The sequence below is a fragment of the Meles meles genome, chromosome 12, assembly GCF_922984935.1.
Source record: "Meles meles chromosome 12, mMelMel3.1 paternal haplotype, whole genome shotgun sequence".
NCBI lineage: Eukaryota > Metazoa > Chordata > Mammalia > Carnivora > Mustelidae > Meles > Meles meles.
The window spans coordinates 6,965,139-6,979,901 of NC_060077.1; the positions used below are offsets into that span (position 1 = coordinate 6,965,139).

Sequence of the window (14,763 nt, forward strand, 5' to 3'; positions counted from 1 at the left end):
GCAAGACTTACTTAAGGCAGCTAATGGGAGGGACTGTCCGTTTACCCATGCACAAAGCCAATTACTACAGCAATGATGAAGTAAAAGGGAGTTGAGAGGATGTGACGTGGGCCTAGGAAGAGTCCAGTAAGTATTCCTTTTGTAATAAAAACAATGGCCGTTCTCCTCAGAACATTTAGCTGACGTTCTGCTTCATACTAGCTATTTTTTTTCTTTTTTAAAAATTTTTTATTTCTTATTTTTTTATAAACGTATAATGTATTTTTATCCCCAGGGGTACAGGTCTGTGAATCGCCAGGTTTACACACTTCACAGCACTCACCATAGCACATACCCTCCCTGATGTCCATAACCCCCTTCCCCCTCTTCCAACCCCCCCTCCCCCAGCAACCCTCAGTTTGTTTTGTGAGCTTAAGAGTCACTTATGGTTTGTCTCCCTCCCAATCCCATCTTGTTTCATTTATTCTTCTCCTACCCCCCCTAACCCCCCATGTTGCATCTCCACGTCCTCATATCAGGGAGATCATATTTTTTAATGGAATTCCAAGGGTCAAATTTGTTTTATCTACTCATGAGTCAAAAACCCAAATATGGCTTTTCTGATAGCTCTGTAGTTTAAAGACCATCTAATATTTCAGCCAAAACAATTTTAAAAACACCTAATTAAGATTTAAAACAAAAAGTAGGGGCGCCTGGGTGGCTCAGTGGGTTAAGTCTCTGCCTTTGGCTCAGGTCATGATCTCAGGGTCCTGGGATTGAGCCCCGGTCCAGTGAGCCTGCTTCCCTTCCTCTCTCTCTCTGCCTGCCTCTCTGCCTACTTGTGATCTCTCTCTGTCGAATGAATAAATAAAATATTTTTTAAAAAAAGATTTAAGACAAAAAACAAAAAACACCATTGTTTCCTCTGGTTCTTTTAAAAGGATTTTTACAGGGGCAATGCAGGTAGGCTAATGCGGCCCTTCATCACCCAGAGAAAGTAGAGGGGGAAAACAAAGAAAAAGAAAATACACCAAGAGGAAGGAAGATACCATTCTCTATTCAGTATTGCCTACCATTCACTGACAATATTGATGTTGATTTTATCTTTCCAATAGTAAATTCCTGGGCTTCCCATTTCCTCAAATGAAAAATTTAAAAAAGTACCCTCCCTTCAGAGTGACTGTAAGGCTAATAGAGGTTTGTAAAATTCCCAGCACCTACAAGGGACACAGTAGGCATTCAGTAAATGCTGGTTAGGGTCCATACTAATATGTCTTGGCCGGCAGAGATTACATCCAAAATATGTTCTATAAGTCTGGTGTTCCATGCAAGACCTACCTTTTTTCTGTATCATGTGTCCCTTGCAAATTCAAGCCATTAAAATTCTTTGGTTGCAAGTCTTGCTAGTTTGAGCAAGAAGCAACAGAACTCAGAATGGCTCACGAGGTTAAAATGAAAAATAATGAGGTACTCAGAATGCCCAAAACCAGATCAGATTCAGGGATTTCATGATAGGCCATCAGTTTTGGATGTTACCACCTGTCTTCTATCTTCTAAGACTCAAATTCCCAGAGTAGGACTTCCCAGTGAGGCTCCCTGACCAGCATCACCTGAGAACCTGTTACGAAAATGCAAATCCTCAGCCCAGACCACGGAGTCAAACTCTGGGGGTGCAACCCCAACAATGTGTGTTTTAACAATCCCTCCAGGTGCTTCTGATGCACAATCCAGTTTGAGAACCAGTACCCCAGAAAATCATCAGAACGGTCTGGTTCTTTGAAGAGTGGGAGCTTGTAATGGGCTCAGTTTCTAGGACTACATTGAATGGGGAGGCAGAGTTGCCCAAAACAGAAAGGTAGGGAGGAATACTGGGAAAAATTAAGATGTCTACAAGGCTATCACAGGAGGGAGACTGGAAATTTGGTCTTCAGGTGTCCCATGCCATCAGAGTTCTCTACTGCCCACTGTGGGACGTGTTGTGTATCTTCCTCAAAGCCCAAGTTCAGGTCCAGCAAGAGCCCCAGAATGATGGCTAGAAAATGGCCACCATCTTTCCCCTAAGTACCTCCTGTCTCATTCGCCCTTCTCAGGCTAGTCACCAGCCTACCAAGATGCAAGGACTTCCTTACCTTAGGGTCAGGGATGTCTCAGAAAAGTAGAGAGGGCAGGGGACCAAAGCAGAGATGATTAATTTGTTTGTTCTCAGGTACAAGAAGGTGTAGCAAGTTCCCAATGCTGCTGGGACAAGTTAAGGGGTTTAAAACAACACATGATTACTCTCTTCCAGTTCTAGAGGCGCCAGTCCAAGAGCAATTTCGCTGTGCTAAAACCAAGGGGTTGGCAGGATTGTGCTTCCGCCGGAAGAGTCTCTGTTTCCTGCTTTTTCCAGTTTTTAGAGCTGCGTTCCTGGGCTTGTGGTTCCTGCCTGCATGTTCCAAGCCAGCAGTGTAGCATTTAGTTCAGTCACTGCCTACCTTCTGTTCCTGGGTTCAAGTCTTTCTCTGCCTCCCTCTTATAAGAATACCTGTGGTTTCATAAGACACACCTGGATAACCCAGGATTCCCTCCTCCTCAAGAGCCTTCATTTAGACACATCAGCAAAAGCACAGGGTTGTTGTTGTTGTTGTTTTGCTATCTAAGGTAACATTCACAGGTTCCAGGAATTAGGACCTGGCTCTCCTTTGGGGGCCACCATTCAGCCTACTGCAGAAAACCTTCCATGACCACGGACTCAAATGCCTGCAGGTGACTCCAGGGAATAAAAAAATGAGGCACCGGGGCGCCTGGGTGGCTCAGTGGTTTAAGCCTCTGCCTTCGGCTCAGGTCATGATCTCAGGGTCCTGGGATCGAGCCCCGCGTCGGGCTCTCTGCTCAAGCGGGGAGCCTGTTTCTCCCTCTCTCTCTGCCTGTCTCTCTGCCTACTTGTGACCTCTCTCTGTCAAATAAATAAAAAAAAAATATTAAAAAAAAATGAGGCACCTGAGCCAGGTGTCTACTCTCCTAGGCTGGAGCATGGATGCCCATGAAGACAAAACTCAACTGCACCCACCTGCTGGATCTTAATCCAGATCATCTGAAAATAAGTATCTTTTTTTTTAATTATTAGCAACAAATTTCATTTTTTTAAAGAACAAAGATTGTGGTTAAAAGCCTAAGTTGCATGTGGTAGGCTTCAAACCCAACAGTAGTTCATTCTTTTTTTTAAGACTCTTATTTATTTATTTGACAGAGAGAGAGATCACAAGTAGGGAGAGAGACAGGCAGAGAGGGAGGGGGAAGCAAGCTCCACGCCAAGCCGAGAGCCCAACGCGGGGTTCGATCTCAGGACCCGGAGATCATAGCCTGAGCTGAAGGCAGAGGCTTAACCCACTGAGACACCCAGGCGCCCCAACAGTTCATTCTTGAACAATCCATGAGGTGAGACAAAACTTTCTTTAGCTTACACGAAGACACCCACTGTATCTTTAGCTCTTGTGAGTGGGATGAGAGACTCATACCTCATTTGGGATCATTAATGTGTGAGGAACAGCAGGAGATTAACATGAGAAGTAATGCAGGGAAGTGATTATGATTTTACAGTACATTGTTTAGACACATCACCAAAAACATCAGAATGATATGCAGCCATTTTGAATGGAAACATGACCTTAATGTATCACTCTGGATATTACTGCCCTTTAGTGTTATTTTATGCCTTCCTAATCAACAAAATATAAAATCCTGTGGAGGGAATATAAAACTTTGGTCTTTAAAAAAAAAAAAAAAGCTATCTGTAGCAAGAAACAATTTGCTTGTTCTTGAGAATTCCCCCATCAGTAATTCTTTTTTTAAAAAATGCTGCACACGGCGCACCTGAGTGACTTAGTTAAGCAACTGCCTTCGGCTCAGGCCATGATCCCAGGGTCCTAGGATCGAGCCCTGCTCGTACTGCTCCCACTGCTTGTGATCTCTCCATCTCTATCAGATGAATGAATAAAATCTTTAAAAAAATTTTTTTAAATAAAATAAAAAATGCTGCACAGACGGGATTCAGTGTCAGCTGTCAGCTACAGACTTAGTCATTCAAAAGAAAGTTGTCCCATATGGACACAATTCCCCATCTCTCTCTCTCCCCCCTCAATCTCTTCCTGCTTTTATTGAAGCCCCCTCCAATCTGCCCCTTTAATCTCCGCAGCCTGGTTCCAACCCCCCCCCCCCCCCGAAATTTTACCTTCTCTCAGAGAAAAAGCAGGTTCTGTCCTTCGGTCCCTTTTATTTTTCTCGAGAATTCAGCTCCAGCCCAATGTTCCTAAGGGATGCTTTGCTCAGCCATCTCTGGCTCACAGAGGAGATGATGACGTTGGTTCACAGGATGGGTGTTCTCACTCCAGCTCAGACTCTGAGACTCCAAGAGCTGATTTCCTCGCCTGCCCGTTTAAAAAGCAACACGCCATGACAAGCGTGAGTTTTTCCTAGAGCCGCCATTCTCTGGGTGCGCACGAAGATGTTCTTAATTATTTTTTAAGATTTTATTTGTAAGTACTCTCTATACCCAATATGAGCTTGAACCCACATCCCCAAGATCAAGAGTCACATGCTCCATGGACTGAGCCAACTAGCTGACCCTAGATACTCTTGTTCTTAGCTTGACTTTGACCCTAACTCATCCAAGAAGTTCCCCTACCTTGTTATTTTTTTTTCTGAGATTTAATTTAGAGAGAGTGTGTGTGTGCAAGTGGGGGGAGGGACAGAGAAAGAGGGAGTCAATCTCCAGCAGACTCCATGTGAGTGCAGAACCCAGCACAGAGCTCAATCCCATGACCTCAAGATCATGACCTAAGCCAAAATCAGGAGTTGGATGCTTAACTGACTAAGCCACCCAAGTGCCCCTATTTTTTTTTTTTAGATTTTATTTATTTAAGTCATCTCTACACCCAACACGGGGCTTGAACTCACAACCCGGAGATCAAGAGTCACATGGTCTTCCGGATGATCCAGGTAGGCGGCCCACTAACATTTTTTAAAATTCCAAATCTTCTCTCCCAGCTTGTCTCTTCACAACTCAGACCAAGTTTTTCCTACCTCAGCAAACTACACTGCTACCTGGATGCTTTAGCCGGGAACCTGGTTCCCATACCCGCCAATCCTGAAAAGTCTCCCTCCACGATGTATCATCGATCTGTCCACTTCTCTCCGTCTCCTCCACCATCCTAGCCCAAGCAGGGTTGCCAGATAAAATACAGGATACCCAATGAAATGGAAATATCAGATAGACAGTGTTTTTTTTTTTTTTGTCTAAGTATGCCTGTGCAAAATTTGAATTTGAGCTAAGCAAATAACTTTTTTCTTAAGATTTTATTTATTTATTTGACAGAGATCACAAGTAGGCAGAGAGGCAGGCAGAGAGAGGAGGAAGCAGGCTCCCTGCTGAGCAGAGAGCCCGATGCGGGGCTCGATCCCAGGACCCTGAGATCATGGCCTGAGCCGAAGGCAGAGGTTTAACCCACTGAGCCACCCAGGCCCCCCAAGAATAACTTTTTATTATGAATATGTCCTACGCAATACTTGGGGGGACATACTTATGCTAAAAATAATTCTTTGCTTATCTGAAATTAGAATTAAACTAGGTGTCCTGTATTTTTCTTCACCAAATCTGGCAGCCCCAAGTCCACGGCGCTGACATTGCTCCTGACCCACTGCAGTTACTTCTCACTGGTCTCCCCACCTCCATTCTTGCTCCTGGAAGTGAATCCGACAGCTGCCAGAGGACTTCGGTAAAAGTGAATCAAATCAGGACACCCCACTGAAAAACACCTGGAGGTACCTCCATGTTCTTGAAATAACAAATAAGATCATTTTTGAAAACAGTTTTATTGGTTGCCTGGGTGGCTCAGTGAGTTACGCCTCTGCCTTCGGCTCAGGTCATGATCTCACCTGGGATCGAGTCCCCCATCAGGCTCTCTGCTCAGCAGGGGGCTTGCTTCCCTCTCTCTCTCTCTCTCTGCCTGCCTCTCTGCCTACTTGTGATCTCTCTCTGTCAAATAAATAAATAAAATCTTAAAAAAAAAAACCCCAGCTTTATTGAGATACTATTGACACGCTGTACATTTGATGTGTACAATTCAATGGCTTTTAGCATAGTCATAGGGATGTATAACCATCACTACATTTTTTTAATTTTTATTTTTAAGTAATCTCTACACCCCACATGGGGCTCGAACTCACAACCCAGAGATCAAGAGCCACATGCTCAACCGACTGAGCCAGCAAGGTGCCCCCATCACTATATTTTATAACATTTCCACCATTCCAGAGAGAAACCCTACTTGCTTTGGGCATCATCCCTAATCCTCTCCTAGACAAGCAGAATTCTATTTTCTGTATAGATTTCTCTATTCTGGACATTTCATATAAATGGAGTCATATGCTATGCGGTCCTTTGTGACTGCCTTCTTTCACCCAGCATCATGTTTTGTAAGTTTATCCATGTTGTAGCCTCCATTAGCACTCTGTTCCTTTTTATGGTGGAATAAGATTTCATGGCATGTATAGACCACATTTTGTTTATCCATTCATCCACTGATGGACATTCGAGTTGTTTCCACCCTTTGGAGATTGTGAATATACTGCTCTAAACACTCATTACAGGTTTTTATGCAAACACATGTTTTCATTTCTCTGGGTTACACACTTGGACTGTTGTGTTACGTCATTTTTTTAAAGTTTTAATATATTCATTCATTTTAAGTAATCTCTATACCCAATGTGGGACTCAAATTCATGATCCCGAGTCAAGAGTCACACACTCCTGTGAATGAGCCAGCCAGGCACCCTTCCCTTCTCGGGTTAGGTCATTTAAAATCATGTTTAATTATTTGAGAAACCGTGCATATGGTTTTTTCCCAAGTGGCTGCACCACTTTACATCCCAGCCACCAGTGTACGAGTGTTTGCTGTGTATCTTACACCTACCCATTCAAACCTGTCTGTGGTCTGCAGAAGGTAAGCCTTTTTCCACCCCAGGGTCTTTGCACATACTTCTGTCTTCCCAAATATTCTTGCTACATCACTCCCCCATGCAGCTGCCCCCCTTCAGCCTTCAGCTCTTAGCTTAAGTGGGACCTCCCTAAGTGCCTTATCTAAGTAACATGTCCATACACAATTTTCTCTAGCTCCGAAATGGACCCTTACCTTAATGGGTAAATTGTTTTATTATTTGCTTGTGTGTCTCTCGCATTAGAATGTAGGCTCCCTGGGAGAGGGAAGCACATCTAGGTTGTTCATCTTCGTGTTCTCAGCCCCTAGCACAAAGCCTGGATCTTATAATGTGCTCGATAATTGGTTCATTGGCTGAATGAATGAATGAATGAATGAATATGCAAGTGGATCTATGAATGCTGGAGCTAAAAGAGGACAGGAGGTGTTGCTGAGGTTTGTGACCACACATAGTAGATGCTCAATAAATATTTGTGTTACTGATGAGGCTATAACTAATAAAGATATGCACAACTACACACACACACACACACACACACACACACACACACACACGGAGTAGCACAGAGAAAGATAAATTCACTCCTATAAGAAGGAAGTGAGAGATGTCGTTGTAAGTCTTAGAAAGTTCTACCCAAGTGCTCATACAGGAAATAGAAGGAGTTGCCTGGTCTATTCTACTTTCCAATTTGCTAAAGAGTCTTCTCTCCTTTTTGTTTTAATAGAAAAATCACTCTAAGCACGTTGGGACTCTAATTACAGGTGACACACAAATGGAAAGAAAAATAGGAAATCAAACATTTGAGCCAATAAGTTACGATTTATATGAGCACTTAATAGCAAAGTGCCCTAAGCCACTGAGGTGTTCCTCAAAGCACTTTACAGATGGATATCTCAGGCGCTGTTGTGGGGATGAAGTCAGGAATGTCTGTAACGTGCCTGTGTTCTTTGGAGACATGCCATTGTTGTGAATCTTAACGTCTACCTTCACAAAATTTCTCCAAGGTTAGTGCCATATAAGACCTTCAGATTGCAATCTGGCTCTAGCTCAGCTCTGCGGTCTGATCCCTGGACACTTTCCCCTTCCATCTCTAAGCTCTAATCATCTCAAACTCTTCAGCTTTCCCCTCCGTGGTGCTCTCTCTTGCCTGAAATTTTTATCCGCTCTTGCCTATACCTGCCTAACTCCTGCCAGGTTTGTTTGAAAGGACACTTGCTCCAAGGAGCCTTCCTTTCCTTCTTCCTTCTCCAGATCAAGTTAGGTTCTGTATTACTTAGGATTTTTAGGTTGACTTTCCCTTCTGTTTGTAGGAGCTTGGCAGGCTCCACTCTGTCCTAACAACAAGTAAAAAACGGAACAGAATGAAGAATCATCAGCTCTTCTTGAATTTGTAACAGAGGCGAGGACACAGAAAACCACGGTCCCCAAGAGTGGGAACAAGTGCATGCAGGGAGTCTCAGCTTACCAGAGCAAACACACAAGTGGAAACCAATGCCAGGGTAGGAAATCTTGAACTGTAATTGACAAATTGCTAGAGGTTCGGGGTGGATAAGTCTGAGAGTCAAAAGCTCCAGAGGGACCTAGTCACAGAGGGGGCCCACACTTTTTGGAGTTTTTCCTCCAGGAGTTCTCACAATAAATATGGTGGCAGGGCCGGGGGTGGGGGGTGGGGGGGTGGGTCTTCCCTTGTTTTTAGCAGTGAGAGGAGAAAAGAACCATTTTGAAATACACCAGAACACTCTGTTCTTCATAACAAGACCTGCCCTCAGGACAAACTAGTTAACCAGAACCTCACCTGCTGGAGTATTACCAGAGCCTAACTGATCAGGGGGAAGGGAAATACTCAAACCCAGTTAGCTCCAGCCTTCCACAGGAGAGAAGGAATTCTAGTCCATTCCAGGCAACCTGTCCCACCTAAGGGGAGAGGGGAAAAAAAAACAACAACACATGAAATTCATATTAAAGAGATATAGGCTTGAGGCACCTGGGTGGCTCAGTGGGTTAAAGCCTCTGCCTTCGGCTTAGGTCATGATCCCAGGGTCCTGGGATCGAGCCCCGCATCGGGCTCTCTGCTCCGTGGGGAGCCTGCTTCCTCCTCTCTCTCTGCCTGCCTCTCTGCCTAGTTGTGATTTCTCTCTGTCAAATAAATAAAATATTAAAAAAAAAAAGAGAGATATAGGCTCACTTAAAGGCAGACTTAACAGAGGGCTATGGAATGCTTCTGCCTCCTCACGCCTCTCACCATATTACTGAAGATCTATTTACAACAGTTCCTTTAACCTGATTGAGTATGTCAAGCTATCAAGAATAAACTGTAAAGGGACACCTGAGTGGCTCAGTGGGTTAAGCCTCTGCCTTCGGCTCAGGTCATGATCTCAGGGTCCTGGGATCGAGCCCCACATCGGGCTTTCTGCTGAGCAGGGAGCCTGCTTCCCCCTCTCTCTGCCTGCCTCTCTGCCTACTTGTGATCTCTGTCTGTCAAATAAATAAATAAATAAATCTTAAAAAAAAAAGAAGAAATTGTAAAGCATCCTACATAGGGCACGCACACACACACACACACACACACACACACACACACACACACAATTTGAGAGATGGAGCAAGCATCAGAACCAGAAACAGCAGAGATGTTGGAAACATCTGCCAGGCATTTAAAACAAAAATGATGAATATGCTAACAGTTCTCCTGTATAAAGTGGACAGCATGCAAGAACAGATGGGCAATGTAAGCAGAGAGATGGAACTCCTGAGAAAGAACCACAAAGAAATGTTAGAGCTCAAAAACTATAACAGAAGTGAAGGATGTCTGGATGGGCTTATTAGTAGACGGGGCACAGCTGAGGAAAGAACCTCTGAGATTGGGGATATCTCAGTAGAAACCCCACAATGGAAAAGGGAAGAAAACAAGGACCAGAAACACACAGAAGACAATATCCAAAGACTGGGAAAACTAAAAAATGTGGAACATGCATATAACGGGAACACCAGGAGGAATCAAAGAGTAAGGGACGGAAGAAATATAACAATAATCACCGCCAATGGTCCTTCAGATTAATGTCAGAGGCCAGACCACAGACCCTGGAAGCTCAGAGAACTCCAAGCAGGCGAAACAATGCCCCCAAATCTATCCCTCATGTATGACTTTCAAACTACAGAAAAGAAAAAGAAAAAAAAAATCCTTGGGGCGCCTGGGTGGCTCAGTGGGTTAAAGCCTCTGCCTTTGGCTCAGGTCATGATCTCAGGGTCCTCCCTCTCTCTCTGCCTGCCTCTCTCCCTACTTGTGATCTCTGTCTGTCAAATAAATAAATAAAATCTTAAAAAAAAAAAAAGAAAGAGAGAGGGAGAGCCACCAGAAGCAGGGAGAGGGAGAAGCAGGCTCTTTACTGAGCAGGGAGCCTAATGTGGGGCTTGATCCCAGAACCCTGGGATCATGACCTGAGCCAAGGCAGACACTTAACTGACTGAGCCACCCAGGTGCCCAGATCTCATGGACATTTAAAGGAATACTATGAACAACTCTATGCCCACAAATTTGAAAATAGATGAGATGGACCAATTCCTTGAAAGGTACCATCTGCCAAAACTCACACTAGAAGAAACAGATTATCTGAATAGGCCTGTGTCTATTAAAGAAACTGAATTAATAATTAACCTTCCAGAACAGAAAGCACTGGGCCCAAATGGGTTCACTAGTGAATTCCACCATACCATTGAGGAATAAATTATACCAATTCTCTCCGATTTATTTCAGAGGATAGAAGTAGAGGGAATTTTTTTTTCACTTTTTCTGTGAGAGCAGAATTATGCTACTACCAAAACCAAAGTCATCACCAGGAAAGAAAACCACAGATTAATGCCTCTCATGAACATAGAGAAAAAAGTCCTCAACAAAATGTTAGCAAATCAAATCCAACAATGTATAAAAAGAACTATAACACCATGATGTGATGTTGTGATTTATAAGAAAAATATATATTTGATCAAAATATATTTCCAATATATATTTGGTCTTCCTCCACGGTTCCTGGTTCACAGCTCCCCAACCATGGGAATTTCCCAAGTGTTGAGAGTGATGCTCTATCTTATGTTTTGAAATACATGTGTACTGAGTATTCCATAGTAAGAATATACCACATTTCATTTACCCACTCTCCTTTTGGGGGATATTTTTGTTGCTTCCTAACTTTGCTTATTTCAAACAATGGAGCCGTGATCATCTTTAAGCACCACTGGGAGACTTTCTTCAGTGCAGCAGATACTGTCCTTGCCTCCTCCTTCCTTGCTAATAAAGTCCTGATTATGCTTGAATATTTTGTGCCCAGCCACAAGGAATAAATCATAATTTGCTGAAGGCAGAGGTTGGCAAAATTTTTCTGTAAAGGCAAAATAATAAATATTCTAGGTTCACAAGTCATACAGTTTCTGTCACACAGGCTCAATTATGCTGTTAGAATGTAAAACCAGACACAGATGATATATAAATGGATGAGTGTTTTCCAATAAAACTTTATTTACAAAAAAAATGGATTCACCAATGAAGACATATGAATAGCAAAGAAGAATATGTAAAAATGGGCAACATCATTCGCCATTAGGGAAAAGCAAATTAAAGCTAGTGAGGTATCACTACAAACCTATCAGAATGTCTAAAATAAAAAATACAACACCAAATGCTGGAAGGATGCAGAGCAACTGAGATCACTTAACCAGTGCTGGTGGGAATGTAAAATGGTACAGCCACTCTGGAAAGTTTGGTAGTTTCTTAGGAAACTAGACATACATCTATCATATGACCCAATAATTGCATTCCTGGGCATTTATCCCAGAAAAATGAAAACTTAACGTTCACACAAAGACCTGTACATTAATGTTCATAGCAATTTTATTTGCCCTACCCCAAACTGGAAACAACCCAGATGTTCCTTGATGAATGACTGATTTAATAAATTATGGTCCAACCATACCAGGCAATCAGTATCTTTACAGTGGTGATGGATACATGAACCTACGCAGGTGATGAAATTGTATAGAACTTAACACATGCACACATGTATAAACATAAAAGCACAAGTAAAACAGGAAATCTGAAATCAGCTTGGTGGATTATGTCAATATCAATATCCTTGCTATGTTATTATGCTTGAGTTTTGCCATATATTACCATTGGGGGATGCTGGGCAGAGTATGGAAGGGATCTTTCCATATCATTTTTGTAACTGTATGTGAATAATTATAATTATTCAATATACATTTCATTAAAAAAAAGAAAAAAACAGATGGGGCACCTGGGTGGCTCACTTGGTTAAGCGACTGACTCTTGAGTTCAGCTCAGGTCATGATCTCAGGGTCCTGGGATCGAGCCCCGAGTCTGACTCCTTGCTCAACGGGGATTCTGCTTCAGGATTCTCTCTCTCTGTCTACCCCACCCCCTGCTTGTGTGCACTCTCTCTCTAAAGTAAACAAATCTTTTTAAAAAATAACTAAAAAACAAACAAACAAAAACCAAGAAAAAAGAACAGATGGAAAGCTGAATTTGACCTGTAGGCCATAGTTCGCCAATTCCCTGGTCCAAGGCAATAGTGGTGAGACAGAGACATTCAGCTGCCATCTGTTCTTTCCTTTCATCTTAGTAACAGAACTCTCATACATATTAGCTAGGTATTTTGCTGCCTAGTTAAAAGACTACATTTCCCAGCATCCCATGTAGCTAGATGTGGCCATGTGACTAAGTTATTCTGGCCAACAAAATGCACGTGAAGGTGTTAAATGGTAATTCTGGGAATGTAGAAGTGTGGTGGCCATGCTGGATCATGAAACGGTGTGCTATGCCACCAACGGCTCTAGGGAATCTTTCCTTGCTTCTCTCGTAGCTTCTGGTGGTTTCCAGCATTCCTTGGTGTTCCTTGGTTTGCGCTAGCATAACTCCAGCTTCTGCCTCCATCTTTATGTAGCCATCTCCCCTCGATGTCTGTACAAATTTCCATCTTATAAGGAAAGCAGTCATTGGATTAGGTACCCCCAACCCCAATTCCGTATGACCTTATCTTAACTTGTTTACACTTCCGAAGTCCTTATCTTCCATTAAGGTTGAATTCATAATTCATAGCTTTCAGGTAGAGATGAACTTGTGAGAACTTGTGAAGACACTATTCAGTCCAGTATGCATGTGATATCTGGAGCTGTGGCAGCCATCTTGCTTCCAGGAGACAAATAAGCCTGAGGACTAAAATCAACATACTGAGAACAGAAGAGCATGAGCATAGGCAGAGCCTGATTCTTAATGAAAATTTGCACTACAAACCCAACCCTGAGTTTGCCTTTCTCTGGATCAGGGGCTGACACACTTTTTTCCACACAGGGCCAGATGGTAATACTTTAGACTTCGCGGGCCATACATTTTCTGTTGCAACTATTTAACTCTGCCATTGTAGCACAAAAGCAGCCAGAAATAATGCATAAATGAATGAGCATGACTGTGTTTCAATAATATTATTACAGAAACAGGCAGTGGGCTGACTGTTGCACATACCATAGTTTGCCAAACCCTGTTCTGGAATTGTTGTCAAGCAAATAATACAAATCCTTGTGATTTAAGACTCTACCAGTTGGATTTTCTGCTATTTGTACCAAATGTATACTAACTAATATATCTGGGGCAGGGTTTCTCACACTCGGCACTATTAACTTTTGGGAGCAGATAACTATTTGTGGTCTGAGCATTGTGGGATGGTAAGCAGGATCCCTAGCCTCTACCCATTAGATCATAGCACCCTTCAGTTTTGATAATCAAAAAGTGTCTCCAGGCAGTGCCAAATGTCTCCTGGGGAGCAAAATTGTTCCTGGTTGAGAAGCACTCATCTAGAAGTAGCTGGAAATGGAATCACCTGGTCACAGGGCGTGTGTATGTTCAGCGTTTCCATGTTTGCCAAATTGTTCTCCAGCATTTACCCTCATTTACCCTCTCAACACTATAATTTCAAGTCTAGCGATTCACTTGTTTAAACTAAGCTCAGTTGCCTTCAATAAAGTGATGATTGCCTGAGCAAAGGACAGTATGTCTGAATTTTCACAGCAGGAGAGCGGCTTTAATCAACCCTATCTCTTGTGACTCCAGTAATCAAGGCATTAGGTTTTATTTAAGTGAGGTTTACCCTTTACACTTAAAGTATTGATGAGACTATAATTATGGACTGGTTAATTTTTTTCTCCCCTGCTGTGGACATTTGTCTGCTGTTCCCTCTTTACTTACAACAAAAAGATCCATAAGGGAGAGGTATCAAATGAATAATTAGGAGATCCCGGGAGAAGAGGTTATCCCATCTTTTCAGGTAGCAGAGGGTGAAAAAAAGGATAAATGTGAGAGACGAGAGCTGTCCTGCTCTGGGTCTACTGGATGGAGGGAACTTTCCTGGGAATAACTGTGATGTAATTGAATATTGGACTCAACTGAAATCTGAAACCTCTTGTTTTCCCAGTGGGCTTGGGTCAGGGTCCCAGCTCTGTTTCTTAAGTGGATGCTTAATAATCCCGATAGAATAACAAGGACCATAACTAATATTTATTGAGTGCTAAACACTTGATAATTCTCTTTTAATCCTCACAGCAACCCCATGAGGTAGACACCATGATCATTATTCCTATTTTACAGATGGGAAAGTGGAGGCTCAGAGAGCTGAAAAATACACCTAAAGCACCCAGCTATGGCATGGTGGGGCTAGGGTTCAAACTCCGATCCCTCTGGCTCAGAGCGCCAAACCACTCTGCTGTAACTCTGACTTCGATTCAAGAACTCTGTTGTTCACCAAA

The 14,763-nt window shown here is 42.8% G+C and overlaps 1 protein-coding gene across 2 annotated transcripts in view; it reads right to left on the minus strand.

Moving 5' to 3' along the window:
• Nucleotides 1-12,464: 12,464 nt before the first annotated feature.
• Nucleotides 12,465-14,763, minus strand: part of RNFT2 (ring finger protein, transmembrane 2) — a 98,735-nt gene continuing 96,436 nt past the window's right edge. Inside the window, exon 11 of one of the 2 annotated variants that reach the window (XM_046025383.1) lies at nucleotides 12,465-13,173. In XM_046025383.1, coding sequence (XP_045881339.1) covers nucleotides 13,108-13,173 — 66 coding nt within the window. In that variant the 3' untranslated portion in view covers nucleotides 12,465-13,107. Of the gene's footprint in view, nucleotides 13,181-14,763 lie in introns of both variants that reach the window. The other variant, XM_046025382.1, reaches the window with a different exon arrangement.